At 40.9% G+C, this 20,954-nt stretch overlaps 1 protein-coding gene across 1 annotated transcript in view; it reads right to left on the reverse strand.

Moving 5' to 3' along the window:
* Positions 1–410: 410 nt before the first annotated feature.
* LOC115778945 (importin-13-like) overlaps positions 411–20,954 on the reverse strand; it is a 32,019-nt gene continuing 11,475 nt past the window's right edge. The window contains 20 exon segments of the mRNA XM_030727329.1: positions 411–2,542; positions 3,048–3,229; positions 3,376–3,465; positions 3,565–3,623; positions 3,775–3,841; positions 5,390–5,442; positions 7,714–7,753; positions 7,755–7,811; positions 9,108–9,245; positions 9,337–9,417; positions 10,620–10,772; positions 12,221–12,355; positions 12,579–12,605; positions 12,878–13,059; positions 13,170–13,317; positions 13,675–13,795; positions 14,113–14,279; positions 15,001–15,142; positions 16,338–16,478; positions 19,765–20,018. Coding sequence (XP_030583189.1) covers positions 2,446–2,542; positions 3,048–3,229; positions 3,376–3,465; positions 3,565–3,623; positions 3,775–3,841; positions 5,390–5,442; positions 7,714–7,753; positions 7,755–7,811; positions 9,108–9,245; positions 9,337–9,417; positions 10,620–10,772; positions 12,221–12,355; positions 12,579–12,605; positions 12,878–13,059; positions 13,170–13,317; positions 13,675–13,795; positions 14,113–14,279; positions 15,001–15,142; positions 16,338–16,478; positions 19,765–20,018 — 2,334 coding nt within the window. The 3' untranslated portion in view covers positions 411–2,445.

Raw genomic sequence — 20,954 nt, forward strand, 5'->3', positions numbered from 1 at the left:
AGTGCATGTGGATGCTCTTAACACCGTTACCTCAGGTACACAACTCTGGCTGCGAGTAAAGAAATTGCATCCAGCTGCTGTTTACAGCCATTTAAGTGAAAGAGGCATTAAAGAGAGGGGAGGGTGAACTATGAGGCTTGCACCCAGAACCAAAATGAGATAAGGATTATTTTGAACTGCAGTGCTGCTCCAGTGCAGTCTATATGGATATGGAGTTGTAGATTTGCATAATAGGATCCCTTTAAAAAAAATCTCTCAAGCAGTAAAAACCAATGAAATTTAGTTTCTTGTGTAAAATGTTTTGAAAACGTAAAATGTATGCAGGAGGTTGCAGTTTAATGCAAATGTTGAAGAAAGAGAAAATACTCCCACACACACATAAAAAGTCAAGAGCTGCAGTCTTAGATATATTTAATAAATTAAAGCCAAGGTACAAAAAAAACAAGTACATTTCATACCTCCCTCCCCTCCTCCACCTCCTACAAGCCTTTCTTTAAACTGTGACAAACATTGCTCCTTTTCTCACCTCAGTGTAAGCCCACAGTACAAACTAAGGATCTGTGTTCAACGTCACAGTTCATATCAGACTCTGAAGCAGAACAGCTCACTCCAAAGCCGATTCATGCCTCCGGTCTCACTCCACAAATCACATCTCTCCGCAGCATCTCAAACACCATTTTTCCTCCCGAACCCTACCCCCCCCCTCCCCACAAAACACATACATGCTACATGTCTGCAGGCACCGCGGATAAGACAGAAGGATTAGACTGAGATAGTTTTATCAGAGACCACAAAGTACATTTCAATGCTGAGTGTTATTAGATGTCAGCTGGTCGTGCTGATTCACTAGACAGTGTATTTTACAGCCCTCGCATCACTTCACCAATAATGTCTCAGGCATATCGGAGGAGCACAGAATGTCGGTTTCAAAAACTTTCTCAGAGGTCTTACTTTTTGTTACTCAACTCTCTAATCCTTCTTGGTCCTCTCCAAGGCAGTGACCCAGATGGGTAAAAGGATTCTGGGTAGCTTGTTTGCAAGCAGTTCGTTAAGAGCAGTAGTTGGTGTCAATAACAGATAGATGGATGAGTCTGGGCAATGATTTCTCCACATGAAAACAAGGTTTAATAGGTGGATGTGGTTGCTGGTGAGCAGCAGAGGTGAAAGTGGACGTGCACGGTCAGTTTTAATGAAGAGAGTAGCCTGAATAACAGCGGTATGAAGAAATGAATGGGCTCTTTGTTTAAAAAACGGGAGGAAATTGTGAACTGTAGGTCCGATATAAGTGCACTAAACAAGTGGAAAAAGATATAATCTTTGCGTGCCCACACACACACACACACACACACACTCTCTCTCTCATACATATGAGCACACGCATACACTCAAATAAACATAAGTGTTCAGCAATAACTGTTAATATGCACAACTTGATTAATATTTTTGCACAATTAGTGACTAAGCAGTCCACCGTCAGGATTATTATCCCTCCAAACAGTTTGTTCCCTTCATTTCCACCTTGAGCCGCGTTCTCCTCTTACAGCTACTACAATATATTTTCCTTTCAGCCACTCTAGGCAGCCCTGCTTTACCTAAGGGACTACTGCGTAATCCGCTATCTACAAACCTGAGGAGACTGCAATATGACTGGGTGGAACTGTATGTACATGAGGTACAGCCCTGTACACAGTGGGCTGGGCAAGACTGTCCAAGTTGATGTGGTCTTCAGCTTTCTTTCTTCATTCAAATCCCATAAAAGGCATTTATTAAAACGAACAAACAAAAAAGATTCATAATAATTTGGCAAATGCAGAGACCACAGGGGCAGGAGTAGGACTAAATATTATATCAGTGTCAGTCTTCCTACAGAACGCCCTCTTAAAATTGGTCCATCTCTCCTTCCTTTATAGCAGCAGCAGGACTGAAAACCACTGTCTTAATATATGTGTATACATATACATTTATATAATTAATTTGATTCATTTTGAAAAATAATGTCAAGTAGCTACGTACGATACCACTACCATTTCATATGGATGCTAATCACCAGAAACAACCTAGGAACCACAGGAAGATCTAGAAAGGCAGAACAAGACAGAGACAGAAGGATACATGTGGCAGCGCTCCTCCTCAAAGCTTTTCCAACAAAAATACCTTTAAGTAAGAGCAGAGAGGCAGAGAGGGAGAGAGAGAAACAATCAAGACCGTAACAGAAAAAAAAAACTAGCCTCTCTAGAGCCGTGGATTTAATATCTGTCCATTAATCTGATGGCAGGTCTGCATTGGAATGGTTCCATGTCTTGTTCTGCAGCGGGTTCGGTTACATTACAATCATTTCATTATATCTTCACTGAAGGGGTTGGAGAGAACTGTGTTGTTGTGGCATCCAGCTGTTTTGCACTGAAGACAGAGGTCACGGTTAGGTGAAAGTTCAAGGGTAGAGTTTTAGTACTCAGCTGCGTACTCCGTACCATGGAGGCCTCTGCACAGTAGTGTAAACTCCTTCACTATATCCTTCACCCGCCTCTTGTTCACTCGTTCTCTGCTTAAAAAAAAAAACAGTAGAAAGGGAAGCAGAGAAAGAAACAGTTATGAAGTATATGTAAATCTCTTCTTGGCTGCTGCTTTTTTTTAATCTGTGTACAACCGTGTATAAAACATAATCAGTACAGCCTTCGCTCAATATTTTACAAGCAGAATTATGACAAAAGGCTTAAGTATGCTGCCTCATCTTCCTGGGTTAATCTACACAAAGACCTAAAACTGTCAGAACTGGTTACTATGGGGGAGTTTAAGTCTGTTTTAAAGGCTTGAGAAAAAAGGTCTCTTGGTCAGTGTGATTGCTCTTGAAGTTGCTCTCGTTCATGTTGTGTTCACTTCACATTGTACAGTATTTCAGTTGTATTTATATAATTAATTAATGTGTAATTATATGTGTTAATTAACTGTGTTTCAGTTGTATTTGCTTCATGTGTTCAATCTCAACGAGACTTTTAGCTGATAAATGTAAGGATTATATTATAGATGTATATGTCCAGTGGTGTTACCTGAGAATCTGATGTGAAAAGTTGTCCTTCTGCTCAGTCGTGACCCGTGATGACGGGAATCCTGGAGGCTGCAGTGCCTCTTTCAACCACACGGCGAGGAGAGCGAAGCAATGCTTGTTCAGACAGAACAGCACTTCTGCAAACTGGTCCATCAGACTCCGAGACGCCCCGCCCCCAATGCCCTGGAGAAAGCGGAGGAGGCATTTTTACATCAGGGACTTAATTATGGTAAATGAGGAAGAAGAGTTTGGAGTGTAATAACACAGCAAACTGCAGGATCAGTGAAATGATGAAACATTTCTGTGGTGTGAATTGTGGTGCTTCTCACCTCCAGAACGGCCTGTACCAACAGCTTGCCGTCCTCCTGCACCACTCTGGCTAATGGAGGCACGTCTGAGCAGTGGGGTAACAGTTCAGTCTGAGGCAGGAACACAGAGAGAATCATCACATTTAAAGACAAATGACTCATTTCTAAACATGCCTGTATGGTTTAAGCTGTGTGAGTGTCTGTGCTTACAAAGAACAAGCACGTTGACTTGACAGTCGGAGCCTCGGGAAATTTGAGTGACAGAACTCCTAGAAGAGAGAGACAGAAACTACTGAAGGCTGGTGTCAAACATTTACAATTTGTACTTTATACTAACAAGCACACACTTCGCAGAAACTGCAGCAAAACACACAACAGTGTGCACAGGTGCATGGTTGTCTAACTCATGTGCAAACTTACCACAGTGGAACACTGCTTTCACGTCAAGGCTCTCAGACAAGAACAAATCGGGCTTCCGTTTGAGGGCCTAAGAGGCAGATAAAGACGTTAAATAGAGCATGTTTCTGTCGGCCCGACCCAATCGGTACTGCTTCACCACATTCCACTGCATAAGATCCTTCAAATTACAGGTATCAACAATACCCACTAAGCCTGGTAGCCAGATCTGACAGCAACACAGGCAAGGAGCCAGATCTGCCTACCAGGCTGCAATGCTCTCTCCGTCTGTTTAGGAAGAACTATATGCAAACTCATACAGAGATCCTCCAATGCAGAAGTCAGCAGGTATAACAAACAAATTGCAAAAAATCAAACTTTGAAATCATTTAAAAACTTAAGTCAAACTAAAAGCAATGGTGGTTTTTGGCCTTGTTGCTTCAACTCTATTATATTTCAAACATTACATTTCCTTGTTTTTGGTTGACTGGATTGAATATGCAACAGAAGTGTGTAAGTAATTAACATGTGCAGATAAAGAGAAAGACAACTCATCTCATAATAATGAACTCATTCAGGATGGAGGAGAGGAGAGAGGGAGAGAGGGAAAGGGAGAGATGAAGGTCAGATCTATCCAAAGATAGAAAACAAAGGAAGAAGAATGAAGACGAAAGACAAAAATATAAAACAGGAGAGCCATCAGCCAATTTGTCTGAACTGATTAATATTAGCTGAATATTAATTCATTTGGGCTTTGATTGGCTCTGGGCTGGAATGACTTCAGAGGAGGACTCAGCTCAGAGACTAACCAGTCACCTGAGACCACAATGCTGATACTCATGCTGCTGCAGCATCCTTCCCACGAGCATCGCATCAACTAAAATAATTCCTCTGTGGTTCTGAGTGTGTGTGTGTGGGTTTTGTTTTTTTTTCCACAGGAAGAAATCTGCCCTGATGTTGACTTTAGAGAAAAACGGGGGAAAGATTTTGTCATATTAAAGTGTGTCAAATGACGGGTTTCCATGCAAATGACTTCAAACAAGCCCTCCTGGTCTTTTGTTCTAAAATGGTAATTAGTTAAAGGTTTACGTGATGTGTCATGAGAATTTCAGACATTTGAGGGTATGAAATTCTTCCAGAAAAACCCAGCTGACTGTTAAAAATGCACTGTCATCTTACTGAAACAAGACTTGTAACTTGGCACTTAAACAGAACATCCTGCATATTTGTTAGAGGCCATTAAAAATCTCTGCTAATGTTTTGTTAGTTGATAAGTTGAAAATAGTGTGAGCTGGAAAAAAACAAAACAAGGATTTTGGTTGTTTTTCTTTAATGTACTGAGGATGCCACGCTGATTACGCTGGTTTCTACAGGTAAAATGAAAACTCTACATGAGTTCAGCGCTGCGAATTTGTGGCGAGTTGACTGTTAGAATCAAAAGCGTTTGAGGAGAGACAAATGTCCCGTTTTCAAACATTCCCCTCGTGTGTTACATTCCACTGCCCTGCCTATGTAACAAAGAACAGAAAGGTGTGCAGAGAAAGAGAGAGAGAGAGAAGAGGACAGAGGAACAGGTAGGAACTAGAAAAAGAGAAAGAGAGAAACCCAAAGTGAATGAAATAAGAAACCAAAAACACACCTGAGCTTGGAGTTGCATAAATGAATCAACAATATCAGGATGATCCCTGGGTCCTAAAATATAATAAAGATGAAACTTAAGAAATCATAAGAGAATAAGAATAATATACAAACAGCAACTTAATAGATTCAACAGTCATGTGGAAATAAAAGAGAACTCAAAAATATTTCATTGAAATAATTCACACGTGAGTAAGGAACGAAGGGGAGGGGGGGAGGGGGGGCATATGAAGCTTTGGCAGAGTCTTGGAAGAAGAGACCAACCAAAAACAAAACACAGGCAGAAGACAAAGACATGGGTCTGTTTGGAGAGAGAAACAGAAAGAAGTAACGAGAGAAAAAGAACAACCTAAAAGAACAAAAGTGTGTTTGGAGTGGGAACCCAGGAGGCACCTCTGTTACTGTTACAGCTTGGAGGAAGAAAAAAAAAAAAAAAAAAAAAAGAAAGGCACCAAACCTGAATGAACCCTTTTTTTTTAATCTCCTTCCCATGAGGCGCCGTCGACGTCAACATCGTCAAATAACAAGCAAAACATTTCCTCTCATTTAAACAAGTGCTTCAGAGGAGAAGGTTACTGTAAAGGGTCCATTCAGCACTACTCAATAAGATCCCCTTTGCTTCAAACGAGACCCCACAGCATCAGCAGGAATCACACTTAATGATAAGATAGGTTCATATATATATCACAACCTCCCTTTATGCTGGACACAGACTACAAGACTTTTACAACAGCCGGTGCAGATGCAGCTGATGCAGACGACACATCTCATGTAAAACCTGAAGAATCCAAGAGCCAAAGGCTGACGTTGGATGGACTCCAACAACAATTATTTTTCTTAATAAAGCAAAAACAGATGTAGTGAGCGCCCTGCTACGGCTCGTTCCCAGACTCCAAACAAAGTCTCCTGCTCGATACCCTCCTTCAGCCCTCAACCACACACAACCCCTTGAGAGAAGACAGGGATTATTCAAAGTGCTGCGATAGAGAGCCCAACTCTAATCCTTGCGCAACAGTGACTGCAGTTGTATCGAGCGGGTCGTCCCTGCTATGTTACATGTCAGTCAACTGAAGAAAAACAAAGTCTCTTTGCTGGGACTGTATCCTGTACTGATACTGATGTCTACTGAAGGACACCTGCTCAGAAAAGAAGAGTTTAGAGGACGGAGGAGAGGCAGCCATTACTTAACCAGTCAAAATAGGAAAAGGAGAGGAAGAAGAAGAAGAAAAAAAAGGGGACAACACAAAGGGAAGGGGAGTATCAGACAGACCTGGCAGCAATACTCAAAGCCACGTTTAATGAATGATGACGTCTCACTGATGTCCATTTTATGTTAAATAAATATTGGAACAGTAGCCCCAGGGTCACGCACATAAGGAAACTTCTGATCAATACTTACACAGGTTTGTAAATGTTAAAGAATAAATAAATTAGAAAAAAATAATAGAAGAGACTAGGCTGACGAACAGAAATGTGGCAACATGCTGGCTTTATAAGTTCAGAGAGACAGCAATAATCTAAACATGACTAAGTGGAGAAAAAGGTCTGTTTTATGACTGTGTCCCTCCAACACACCAAACAGACAACTTTGTGGTTCCACTCACATTATTGAGTAATAAGAGCAAATGTCTAAAGGTCGACTGGGAGTCCAGTGACCTCATTTCCTTTTATGCTCCCAGGCTGACCAGTTTAAGCAAAGTCTAGTACAGGGGTTGGGCAACTCCAGGCCTCGAGGGCCGGTGTCCTGCAGGTTTCAGATGTGTCCCTGATCCAACACACCTGAGTCAAATATAGAAGTCATTAGTAGGACTCTGGAGAACTTGACTGCATACTGAGGAGGTAATTCAGCCATTGATTCAGGTGTGTTGGATCAGGGACACATCTAAAAGCTGCAGGACACCGGCCCTCGAGGCCTGGAGTTGCCCACCCTGGTCTAGTATGTGGCACCAGTATTCTTAGCAGAAGCACTAATATAACAACATTAAATATGTTTATTCTTTCAAATTTGTTTACCACCTCTGCTAAACCAAAATATGATTTTGGACCTCTGTGAAATCAGATATGATTAGAAAGAGCAAGTGTGCCACATCCAGGGCAACTTTTTTTAAGGTGCCAGACCAAAAAAAACGATCATAATATATGCTGAAACTCCCAAAATTTAAACTATTTAACTCCTAAGAAAGAGAAAGAATATTTTAAGAATTCACTTAATAAACTGGAGCCAAATATTGTGCAGACTTTCTCTCTTTTTCAGAAAAATTTCTTCCCGATTTTAACAGAAGCAGTTCACATTACTGACACTCCCGCCCCTGCAGGACCCCCTACCTTGCTGGAAGATGGACAGTGTTACCGAAGTAACCAGCCTCAAACAGAGCCTTGATGGGTGGGAAGTGGTCTGTCTCACTGGCAAAGATATGCACCATCTGAACAGCAGGTCCTCATATTAAAAATTATTTTACTTTCATAAACAAACTGGGTATTGAAGGAAACAGAGTGCAATCTGAAGAGAACGCCTTTACAGGAAACAAATTAACCAGATTACTGCTGATTTACACTCACATACACTTTATTAGGTAGACTTTGCTAGTACTGGGTTGGACCCCCTTTTGCTGTCAGTACTGCCTAATTCATAGAGATTTAACAAGGTGCTGCAAACATCTCCTCAAAGATTTTGGTCTATATTGACATCGATGTGCAATTTTGGTGAACCTATGCAAATTTAGCTCAATTTTCAGTTCTTAGCTGACAGGGAAACACCTGCACGATCTGCTTGCTGCTGTAGCCCATCAGCTTCAAGGTTAAATGGATAAATGGCTATTTTCTCTCTTTTTTTGGACCATTCTCTGTAAAACCTCGAGATAGTGGTGTGGGAAAAAAATCCTAGTGGATCAGCAGTTTTTGAAATCCCAGTAGATCACACTAACTCGTCAACTACGCAACATTCAAAGTCCCTTAGATCAGCACACCCCCCCCCCATTATGATGCTCGTTTGAACTTTAGCAGGTCATGTTGACCATGTCTGCATACATGAGAGAGAGAGAGAGAGAGAAAATCAAGCACATTTTCTTATATTTTCTCTTTTCACTGTAACTCAGGGGAGAAAGAAAAGTTCTGTAATAAGTTGGGTTTATTTTTTTTTAATTCTTCCAATATTTCTGGATGTTTCTCATCTGGCTTAGTTAACACGTGTTTACAGAGTGGAAAATGGTGACATTCACACTTTCAGCTGGACTTGGATTTGAGTAATTTGGCTACGCCTCTATGAATAATGTTCTGTCTTCGTTTCACACTGCGGTGAAAGCATCCCTTCAGCTGCCTGAAATTTTCATCATGCACATACACAAATGTAAGAATGGTCATACAAATGGCCAAAAAACCCCAAAACAAATCAGGTTTTCTCAGCTGAAATCTGTCTGTTGCAAAATCCGCCTGCTGAAACCTTTATCTTGAAAAGAAAAAAGAAGCTGCTGCAAACAACATAAAAAGCTGTTTAAAAAGCTTCATGTAAATAAATGCACCAGATTTTTTTTTAATGCAGTACAACCCCACACATCTGTTAGAGGTTATAAATATCACTAAACTATCAGTAACTGCTTCCAATAGCTTTATAATTAGGGTTCTTGCTTTAACCTTCTGAAGGAAGAAAAGGAATGAAAGATACTAATTTATGTTTATGTGTATGCATACAAAGGTGTGTGTGTGTGTGTGTATGTGCGTACCTGTCGGGTGAGGTCAAGGGCTGAAGCCTGGGGAATTGTACTGTACATCTGCCCAAGCATCTCACTCAGCTGAGAAACCATGGGAGCAAAATCATGGAGGAGAGTCTTCACTGACTTCTCAAAGATGGCACACACCGCCTGAAGGACAAGATTAGCTATTGTTGGACAAACTGTTAAAAAAAAAAAAGTAATAGCCTCAGAGTACGTAGTGCACATCTTATCAACTCACCTCTACAACCTGTGAGTCATTGAGCCACTTGCTGAGTACCGTCTGTATGAGAGCAAAAACTTGTTGCAGAACAACCACAACCTGAAACACACAAAGATCAGTAAGTGACAAAAGTTTATTTTGTTTAAAAATAAAATGTATTCAGGAACATTATACATGGATTCAGATTGTTATATATTTAAACAGTAAGATATTTAGAACTCCCATATATCATTCCTTATACGCCTATATGTTAACAATACAAACAATGGCAGTAAGAAACTGTTTTAAATAACTCTCTGTGAAGCTATTGACCTTGAAGGAGAGGTCATAGGTCAGATGTGACATGATATTTAAAATCTTGGTACTTTCTATATGTTGAATCATAGCTTCTAAGTTAAAAGACTTTTTTTCCAATTTTCAACAAACAGATCATCAAGCTGACCCTGAAGACCGTGGTGGATGTAAGCTGAACTTTAATGGATTGTTAACATGACCTCACTCTACACCCCTGCAAAGTTTCATCAGAATTCAATTAAAACTTTTCAAGCTATTGTGTTTACAGACAGAAAGACACGCATGCAAACGCTACCAACAACACAACCTCCTTGGAGGAGGTAATAAGAAAAACTACATTTACATTTAATCATGGATGGATGCCTGTTCAGAATTACTAACCACTAGGGTTCAACAACAGGGCACATTTTTCTGCGGGCCACCCTCACAGCTGATTTATACTTCTGCCAATATTTATAGAGCCTACAGCGTAACCTATGTAAGTAACACTGTTACCAGCATTCATACTTTTAAGTGGGGTTTTATGTGTTAACTACCTTGTGGTTGTGTCCCATTTTTTTTATATGCACTGCCCGCCATAAATAAATAAAAATTATAAATAAATAAATAAATAAAATAAAATGCAGGGACTTTTTTTCTGTCCTGCATCCCCATCCAACCCCCCCCCCCCCCCCCCCCCCCCCCCCCCCGTCTGTACCTACGGCGTAGCTTTAACACAGAAGTATAAATCCTCTGTCAGGAGGCCAGTCAGTGACATCCTGATGGTTTCAGTGGTGGAGACAGGAGGGGGTTGAGTTGTGGAGAATTAAAGTCAGAGCTATGAGTCTCACTACTTTTGATGTCTACTTAACTAGAGTGTGCCATGTTAGAAAGCTGTAAAATGGTACCCTCTCTGTGTTTCAGCTAATGCCTGACAAACACAGATTCAGCCCATTGATGACAACCAGAGAAACTGTTCATTCACACAACACTTCTAATTAAAGCGATGACGGTGTGCTGTGACTGACCGGGTTTGGTCCTGGTGGAGGTGGGACTGTTTTGACAGGTGGTGCTGAGCCTTCCGCTGACTCGTCATCCTGCTTGCTAATGTCAAGCGTAGTGAACAGGTTGGAGAGCAGTCCCAGGATGTGGATGATTGCTAACTTATTAGAAGGATTAGGCTGAAGGAACAACAAAAAAGAGAAACTGATTACTTTTAATTGGGTATTTGCTTGTTTACAACAACAGCATCCAGACTCATTAAGAGTATTAGTGTCAGCCTTGAAATATAACTGCTAAAATATTTAAGACACAAACAAAACAAGACACGCTTCGACACTTTTACTTTTGAACAAGATAAACCGTTTTGAAAATGGATGAAAGGTATCATCAACAATTCAAGAAGGTCAGACGCAGCGCTGTTAAATCCAACACTAATAAATGCAAATGTTCAACAGTTACGCTCATTTTTTTCTTCATTTAATATTTATAATTAAACTGTTACATTACCATATTTTCAGTTACAATTGCAAATTAAAATGCCTGTCAATAAAAAAAGATTATGACCTGTTTTCATACCAGCTTTCTCACAGGTATCACCACAGCACCCATACAAAGATACCCGGCACAAACACACCTCCCCAGGTAAAAACATTAGATGAAGTTTCACAGCCACTGGTTAATCATTGCCTTTCTTTGTGGCGATGTAGCAAAGAGGACAAAGATGTAGCTGCCACACCCTTTAACAGACACATCTTTTATGTCTCCCTCAAATCCTTTGACGGTGTAATGCTAATCCTGCAACAACTGCAACTGAACTGCAGTTCACGGGCAAATGCTACTCAACAGCCCCTGAGTGCAGCCATTAGTTATTTTTTATCCCCATCAGATGTCATGGTCATTCACCCCTGATGTAATGCAACCCGGAGGTCTGCCCACTAGGTGCCACTATTTGTCCGGCACCAGACGCTCCCACCTGATTTCCTAGTCTGATGTAATGCCGATACATCAAAAAGCAAGACAGAAAACAATGAGAAAGGGAGGAATTGAGGACGCATAAGACACGGTGTGGGAGGTGAGACGGGGACAAAAACAAGACACAGAACTGAAAAGCATAATCTAAACTGACATCTCTATTCAGCCCATCCAGGGAGTGTGCTGATGATAAAAGAAGAGATCTGGAGAAAACCTGCTCTGTTCCACAAACATTAAATATCAGACTATTTTTAGATAGGAACAGCTCCATATTTGTACTATCCAACATGACAGTTTATTAGATGTGACATTTAAACAGAGTCATGAATTTTCTTTTGCCTGACTGCATGCTCACACCCATGAAAGCATGACCTACTGTAAGTACATTCATGGAGGCAATTTTTTAATTTTCGGAACTCTGCTTTTATTCTGCTCTAGCGTGTATGTTTGCATGAGTAAGAGAAAGAGTGTCTTTGCTGCTTCCATGTGAGTCACATGCCCATGGTGCAGGGTCAAATCCAATCTGGTCCCGCAGAGATATGTTCCACTGCAGTGACACCACACAGACACAAAGGCCTGTTCCTATTGGCCAGAGTCCAACTGTGCCTGCTCTGTGTTTGTGTGTGCGCTGTTTCACGTCGGTTTGTGTACGTACCGTCTCATCTGCTAGTTTCTCCAGCTGCTGAATGTAGGGGGTTATGAGAGAGTGAAGGTTTCTTAAGATGTCTTCCACAGGGAGAGCGGAGAGCAGGAAGCCGAGAGCCTGCATGAGCCACATGCACTGACTTGTCTGCAAGAGGAAGCAATCGCAGGTTTAACTTCAGCTGAAGCAGGTTTTAAATCATTAAAAAGGTCTATACAGATACAACAAACACATTGTTGCACAACTCATCAACTTCAGACTACAGGCTGCAAACATGTCACATAATCCTTTCACAGCATTACTCATTTAATTGTCACTTCTGAGTGCCAGGACAGAAACAGAGAGTGAACGTTACACAGCAAATACTGACCTTGTGTATCTGCTTTATAAGCACCTCCTTTGACAGGAAAAAAAAAAAAAAAAAAGAAAGAAAGAATGAGGGCTGTATTATTCTGAGAGCTCAACAAAAACATCCATAAATAGCAATAAGAAGTAACTCCAAAATAATACAATTGAAGTGAGTTCAAAGTATAAATGTTATTTCTGGAAAACAAGAACATCACAAAAGTCTGCAACACATCAGATTTTAAAACGAAGAAAGAAGCAGCTGGACTATCAACTTCTTAAATATTGGAACAACTTGTACACAAGCACATAATATCCTCTTACCTGTGAGACAGCTACTATGTTGGTTGCGTATGGTGGTAGGTCATATTTGCATTCCCTACAGATTTTCTTGAGGGTTGACACAGAAGACACAGAAAGGTCTGGGTTTCCTAAAGCTTGTAGCACCAAGGGAAGGACACTGCTAAGCATCACTGGGTGGTCTGCCAACCATTCAGCCAGAGCGCCTACAGTTCCAATACAGAAAAACAAACCATTTGTGTGTTTCTCTTTATGCGCCACACTGTCTATGCACACTAAATTTATTACATTTGTCATACAATCTGTATCATCTTACCTATTGTGAACATCACTGTGTCTGCTAACTGCACGTTGTTGATGTTAATTCTGGGGATGAGACCTATCAAGCCTGGGATAACGTCAGAGTAATTCACATCTATCGTCTCTGCTATGGACTGGAAGCCGTACAGCAAAGCTTCTGTGTGCTGGAGGAGAAAGATGAAGTGTATCAGTGTATGTGTGGACAAAATAAGAAAAATTATGCAATTTCATAAGCTTAAGGCATGAATAAAAAAAAAAACATTATTTTAAAAACAGACTGGAAGGGGAAAAATGACTCAAAGCTGAAATTGAAAATGCTTTGAATGGTTAAGTTTTGCAAATACACATATTCATTCTACTTCTCTTTAGGTTAGATAAGTATGCTGGTGCTAGTCTGGGGGAAAAAAAAAATGATATCTGGCATGACACATTTTCAGTCCAAGCTTCTGTGCAACACTGAAACAAACAGAAAACAGCTCAGATTGCTTCTTTGCTTGTTTATGTGTATATGTCTCACCCACCTGCCATGATGTAGGCTGCTCTGCATTAGTCAACAATCTTCCCAGTTTGTCATACAGGTTACTCAGCAGCTCGGCTCCCAGCATTTCATACACGTACATGAGTGTGTCTGAGATATCCACCCTGAAGGACAGACGTGCACAGACAGACGCTTTAGGGGCGCACGGTCTAGAAACCTTATCTGTTGATCTGTTTACAAGGCAGGCTTTGCCCTCTCAGCTGTCAGATCAGTGAGAGTATATTAGAGAAAAACACGCTCATTTGTTGACCAATCATCATGTCAGTGAGTAATTTATGAAACTCTTAGACCATCACTAAAACACTTGCACAAAACACCAGTGGTACAAATAGATTTGTACAATACAGAGACAAGTTGATGTATACAATTGCGCACACACACACACACACACGTACGCACGCACGCGCACGCACACACCTACCTGTAGATTCGGAATTGCTCTTTTTCATCTGAGGACCAGGATGCGTACTCCTGGTCGGAGGGGAACTGTGCTTTGTGCAGCAGGACATCCACCAGCTGAAAATACACTGGCCTGTAGACCTGCAGATACACGGCCTGCTTGTCTGACTCAAACGACATGATCTCATCCTGAGATGAAAGACATGAAGAAGAATTAGTTTATGGTCTATAACAAAAAAATGACAGAAATACCTTTTTAAATTACACAGCGTTTATTAACGAATCCATTAACCGATACTGGTGTACATTTGAGATTTGACAATAATAAACACAATTATCTAAGCTCTGCAAATACCAATAAACCATGAAATCGATAAGATGGACGATAAAGGCCAACATATTTAGACAAGCTGACATTATTTATTAAAAAATTGGAGACAAAGATCTATGAGAGCCCAACAAAGAGTGTATTTGTGCAACAGGATGTGCTGAAAGAGATACAGACATGAACAAAATTGTTGGTACCCTTCTGTTAAAGAGAGAAAAAAAACCACAGTGATCACTGAAATAACCTGAAACTGTCAATAAAAATTTACTGAAAATTAGCTGTAAAATTAACCTGTGATGAGTCAGTCTGCCTATTTAAAGGGTGAAAAATAATCACTGTGCTGTTTGGTATTTGGTGGGGGTTTCTTTAACAGAAGGGTACCAACAATTTTGTCCATGTCTGTATGTTCTCATGAAGACTGTTTAAAGTGCCTTTCAATTTTTGCTATACTATAGCAGAGGTCGCAAAACTTAATGTATGTATGTATGTATTTTGCATGCCCAGACTGATTATAGACAGACCTTATTTTTTTTATTTATTGTATTACTCTTAACGTGAGTTACAGATTTTAACATCGCTTACTTGTAACGTGTACCAAAAGGTGAGTGTGAGGGAACTGGTGGTCTCGTTGACTGGGTAGTGGCCGGGGATGCCTGTACAAAACATGATCATGTTGACTAACGCCAAGAAGCTCTGCCAGTGATCCACCTGCTCCAACAGAGTCCTGGGGAGAGTGGGAGAGACGAGTGTAAAGGGGAGGGGGGGGAGCGGTATTTGGCAGGTGCACAGTCCAGTTGGTACGCATTTAAACTAGAACACTCCTCTCTTTAGACACAACAACACATGAAATGCTGACAGTGTAAAGTCAGCTTCTTCTTTTACTTTTTTTTACACATACTAGGCTAAGTAAAAAACTTTTCTGTCTTAATTGCTTTTTTTTCATCCAAAGTAGCAAGAAGTTTTTCTCTCAATAACTTTGTAAAGACTTTCAAAGACCATCGTTTTTGTGACTCTAATGCACTGAACACCCACGAAAATGAAAATTAGTCTGCCATTGTTATGGCAGCTGTTTTTGTACACAGGACGTTATAAAAACAAAGTGGTGATGTTATGTCTCAGCTGTCTCCATCTTTCTTTTCTGTTCCCTGCCTTTGTCAGAGATGCACGTCTGCGTGACAGCGCCGAAACAGACACACAAAGCAGTCACCGTGCACACGATGAGGCCTAAATATAAAGAATGAAGCCTGCTCTTTGGTTCCAAAAATTCAGCAATGGGGTGGATGAGGGTGGATGTGTACGCTGTAACCGATCAGTAAATAACATTTCTTATTTCTACAATTCACTGTTGTGTTGTCACCAGCACCGCTCCTGCTCTTCATTTACTTTCTAGTTTGCTTGACCGCCACTAATTGCTTTCTTCTCACTTTCTCCATTCCAGTGCTTCTCTAGCCTTTATCAGTGCTTGCACTTTATCCATTTCTTTTTATTTGTCATCTCTGTTCACTTTAATCTGCTGTTCTTCATCTGGCTCATTCTGGGGTTTTTAAAAAGCCATTTGTTTTGGTTGTCTTCTCAGAATGCAACTAAATTCATGCCCTACCAAAGAATTTTTCAGGGGCATTCAGAAGTTCCTTCCTGTGGGGAGGTACAACCTTTGCCCCAAAAAACATTCCTGAAAGAAGTCCAGCAGGGGTCTTCCCACTGTGTAAACGCATAAAGGTGAAGCCCCCCCCCCAAAAAAAAGGAAAAAAAAAGAACACCTGATAGTTTCTGCAGCCTGTTTTCTTTAGGATTACTTTTAAAATTTCAAGGCCAAGTAATTTTTAAAAAATGTCCATAGCAACAATATTGACCTAAGATAATATATTATTATTTGTTTATTAATATATTTATACTATAACAAACACACACACACACACCTGGAGTGGTTTTCTCCCAATGTGACAGCGATCCGGCAGATACCGTGGCAGGTTTCCATGTCTCCATTCTGAACAGCCTCTCTGAGCTGCTCCTGGAGTGCCAGCACTTGAGGGACCAGTTTCAACAAAGTGTTCACATATCTACAAGCCATAAACACAAACAAATACAAAGAAAATCAAGAATCTGTATTTATGAGGCTGCTACATTTAATAAAAATGAGTTTTTGAAAAAAATACAGTCGATAAGATCACAGGACGCAAGGCCAAAGAATCTCAACCAGTGAATATCAACCTGACTCACTCTGCTCACAGCTAGGTTGATGTATTTATTGCTCCTTTCTAAGACAAGTGTTTATTTCAAATGAATTCTCAGTCCAAGTCAGTCCAACCTCTGATCTAGCACACCCACCGTAAAAATCCCACCAGAAAATCTATTCAAAGCTCATTCTCACAGCTTCACTGCTGTCAAATGTTATCCTGTCTTCTTCCTGCTGTCTCAGCCATTTATAATTTCCTCAATCTGGCTAAAACACACGCATGTGTTGACACACGTACAAGCACACACACACACAGACACACACACACACACACACCCCTCAGATCTGTTCATGTGATCACATCAGACAACATCAGTTCTCCTGTCCTCTTTAATGACAGCAAGAAAAGGAGTGACATTTGGAGATGAAGGGCCCCTGAATGTCAACTACAAGATTATGTGCATGAGTGAATGCTATACATGTAAACAATATAGTGTGTGTGTGTGTGTGTGTGTGTGTGTGTGTGTGTGTCTGTAAGTCCCATTGGGTTTTTGTGGTATACAACCTGTGCTTCATCTTTTACGAGAAAGTCAATACAGAGGTCGGTTCAGGTCAATGAATATTTATCAGTGACAGAGCGAGGTTGTGGGACTACGCCAGCATTTGGAAAAGCACACAAAACTAGAAAAAAAATTCAGCCACAACATCTGTAACTTAGTCTACTTCTCTAGAGCTCTAATCTAGGGCTGCAACTAATTATTTCCATTATCAGCATCTGCCAGTAACGTTTTTTTTTTTTTTTTCCTTTTAATCTTTAAAAAAAAAAAAAAAAAAAAAAATTGCATTCTCAGAAAAATAAGTAACATCAACTTATCAACTCTACAGTATAAATCATGAATCTATAAAAATAGAAAAATCCTCACATGAAATGAGATGGAATGGAATGAGATCTTAGAAAATGTTGGCTTAGAAAGTCAAATAGTTAAAATGGATGGGTGTATTGATGTGCTGATTAACTATTTGTTTCAGTGGTAATTTCATCCCAGCCCAACAGCAGCAGCCACAGGAAAAAGTGTCCAGACCCCCCCCCAAAAAACAAAACAAACAAAGCTGTGATGCAGCTTCTGCTCTGCAGGTTAAATGTATCCCTTACTGCAGTCCTAGGAAGGATTTATTATTTTAATTTGCCTCTGACCCTCTTATGGACTGAGCAGATGCTTCTATGGTCCCGCACTATGAAGTCAAGTCCCCTATTCAGCTGCCCATGCTGATTCAGCCTTTTCTTCATAGAGCTCCACCCTGCAGCGATGTGATATGTATGAATATGGCCTCCATCTAATAATCTCATACCTGTACACCAATTGGTCTACATCCCATGTGTTTGGCTCTCTGAGTAATGCTGTGAGAGCAGCACCGGGAACTGCACTTAACCTAAGTGACGCTGTGTGTGTTTGTGTGTGTGCATGCGTGCGCACGCATGTGTATGTCTTTGTACGTGTGTGCACGTGACTAGTAGAATGCACTCATGCACTCAGGAGATCATTCATTTTTAATAAGGTGCTTTGCAAATGCAGGTCATGCACTTTCAGCTCAAAAAAGAAGGCTTGGTGTGCATGTCATATGATTAATAGGGTAGAATAAATTTGTATGCATTTCCCCATTTCCTTTATAAGATGACATTCTGTAGAGTCCTCTGAGACAGGCTGCTGCAATCTCCTCTCCACTAGCTTATAGTTATCTATCGTCTTCCCTTTAGCTCCTGCCCTTGTGTACACGTTCTGTCTCCTTCGTGACTCCTCCTTCATTCTCTCTCTCTCTCTCTCTCTCTCTCTCTCTCTCTCTCATTCCAACCCCCACCCCCACCCCCACGTTCCTCTCCCCACCTCTGATCCCCTCTGCAATTACTGCAACACTCTGAGACAGGGGAAATGGGTTGCTTGGCAACAGGATGCAGCTGGACCAATAGCATCCCCCCAAATGAGTTGACTGTAATGTGTTTAAACAGAAAGAGAGAACAAGAGACAGGGAGGAGGGCTCAGTGCTGATGAGAGATGAGAAAGGGGAAAGGAAGAGCACAAAGAATCAGAGGTAGAGTGGGAGAAAAGATAAAACAGAATAAACAAAAGCAATTGTAGAGGATGGAAATAAAATGTGGATTTTGACTGTCTTTCAAGGGATAATGGAAAAACCTTATGACGGTCTTATGTTTCCTTTTCTTTCATTCATTAATGCACACACTATAATATTTTATTTAGCTACTCTAGCCTTATTATTAAACAATGGACAAACAAAAACAGCAGACATGTGTCCTACATGATGTCTGGGAGGGGTTATTATCAACTATGAAAAAAGAGAGAGAACGAAAACATACTGACACTGAAAAAGGGGAACAGGAAATAAAATGCAATTTAGAAAAGAAATCATAAGGATCACATCTGTAACAGTCTTTCCTAGGAACCTGGAAACACTTATTTTATGCTGTGTGTTACGTTGAGACTGAATTTGTTCTACCTGTAACTCCACTGCCATTAACTGTCCTCCTACCATCTGGTAGGCATAATGTCGGGGTGTTTAAAGCAAATTGTCAGCAGCAACTTCACACGTCCAACCCCCTCTGTCTCTGTAGCAGTGCAGAGGTATGGAGGATGAAGTCTTTTATCTTTGCACACTTTTCACACCTTCCCCTGCCCTCCCCTGTCTTTTAGCATCCTTTCTTCCCTTTGCATCGTCCCATCTCCCCCACCCTCTCACTCTCTGTCTCCAAGGGGAGGGGTAATGGGTGCCTGCTATGTCTGAATCAACCGGGGCATGATGACATCTCTCCCCAGCTCTGTAACCATAGCAACGCCAGCCAACCGAGAAATGCCGCTCTCCTCCCCCTGGCTGTCAGTTTGCCCTGTATCAATCCCTCCCTCCTTCCTTCCATCCCTCCCTGGTGCCCTTCCAGTGCCCACCCTGTCTGCTCTCAGCCCTAAGCTACTCATTTTTCTTTTTTTTTAATCTCTTTCTCCCTCTGTTTCATTTCAGCTCCAGTGTAATCCAGTGTAATTTCACCAGTTCTCCACAAGCTTTTGTGCAATAGTATCATTATCTTTATTTTTATTTTTTTTTCCTTCAATCAGCCCTTTTCGGGTTACCATAAGTACACATTTGCAAAAACTTGTACACACCTTTGGGAGTCGGGTTGTGAGATAGCATTGACTATTGCCTCTACCGCTGTGTCAAAGAGCTCTGGGTCAGGCAGGGCACTGAAACAGTCGTGCACCAGTCCTTCGCTCTCGCTCAGGGGCACATCTAGCAGCACCCACGATGACAGGCAGCGTAGCACGCGAGCTTTCACGGCTCCCGGGCTGTCCGTCCTCCGCAGAAGTTGTTGCAGTAAGGGACACACCGACCCCCACTCACGACCCAGGGCTCCCCGAACCTAGAGTGATGATGAAAAAAAGAGTTAACACTGCTAAACCTTTGTTCATGTCTGGCATTTGCCTCTGCATACACCAGACACATTTTCATTCTGGTGTCAATAAAATACTGGACATTATTTTGCACTAATATTTTTTAATACTTTACTTTTTGGAATATAATTCATTGTTTTACCACAAACGTCCCCTGTTTCATTTGAACAAATCCAGACAAATGTTAATATTAAACACAAAGCAGTTGTATAATAACTTAAAAATAGCTTTGATGACTGAGTGACAATTTTGGGAACCAGCATTGAAAACGCACAAAAAACACTTTTCATTAGTGTCCATCTTTTCAGAGGATGATAATTTATGCCATTCTCATGTTTGTTTATAGGTGCTTAACCATTAGTGAGGTAGCTGTTACATTCCTTGGCACCAGCTGCATTTGTGACTGTTAGGCACAGCATCTTACAAAAGCCTCGAGTCACCCCTCATTTCTTTGCATTTTACTAGGAAAATGGGAAATAGGTGTGGCGATTTACTGAAACATCTGCAAACATACATGAAAATACAGTATATAAGGCAAAAACAGAGTATGTATCATTCTAATGCTTCAAAGTCAATATTTGCTATGATCACCTTGATTATTCAACACAGCCTGAAACTCTCTTAGCCAAACTTTCTTGTCATTTCTTTAAGGAGTCTTCAGGAATAGTTTTCCAGGCTTCTCAAAAGACATTCGCAGCTCTACTTTGGATATTGTCTTCCCTTTTTGTGCAGTTCTTTGTGAATAATGCTGAGATCCGGGCCCTGTGGAGGCCAGTCCATGAACACTGATAGTGTTCCATTGTGTGTTTATCCATCCAGGCATGCTTCTACTGCATTGGCAGTGTGTTTGGTATCATTGCCGTACTGAAAAATGAAGCAGTTGTCAATCAAATGCTTTCTAAATG

This window comes from Archocentrus centrarchus, chromosome 4 (genome assembly GCF_007364275.1).
Source record: "Archocentrus centrarchus isolate MPI-CPG fArcCen1 chromosome 4, fArcCen1, whole genome shotgun sequence".
Classification (NCBI taxonomy): Eukaryota; Metazoa; Chordata; class Actinopteri; order Cichliformes; family Cichlidae; genus Archocentrus; species Archocentrus centrarchus.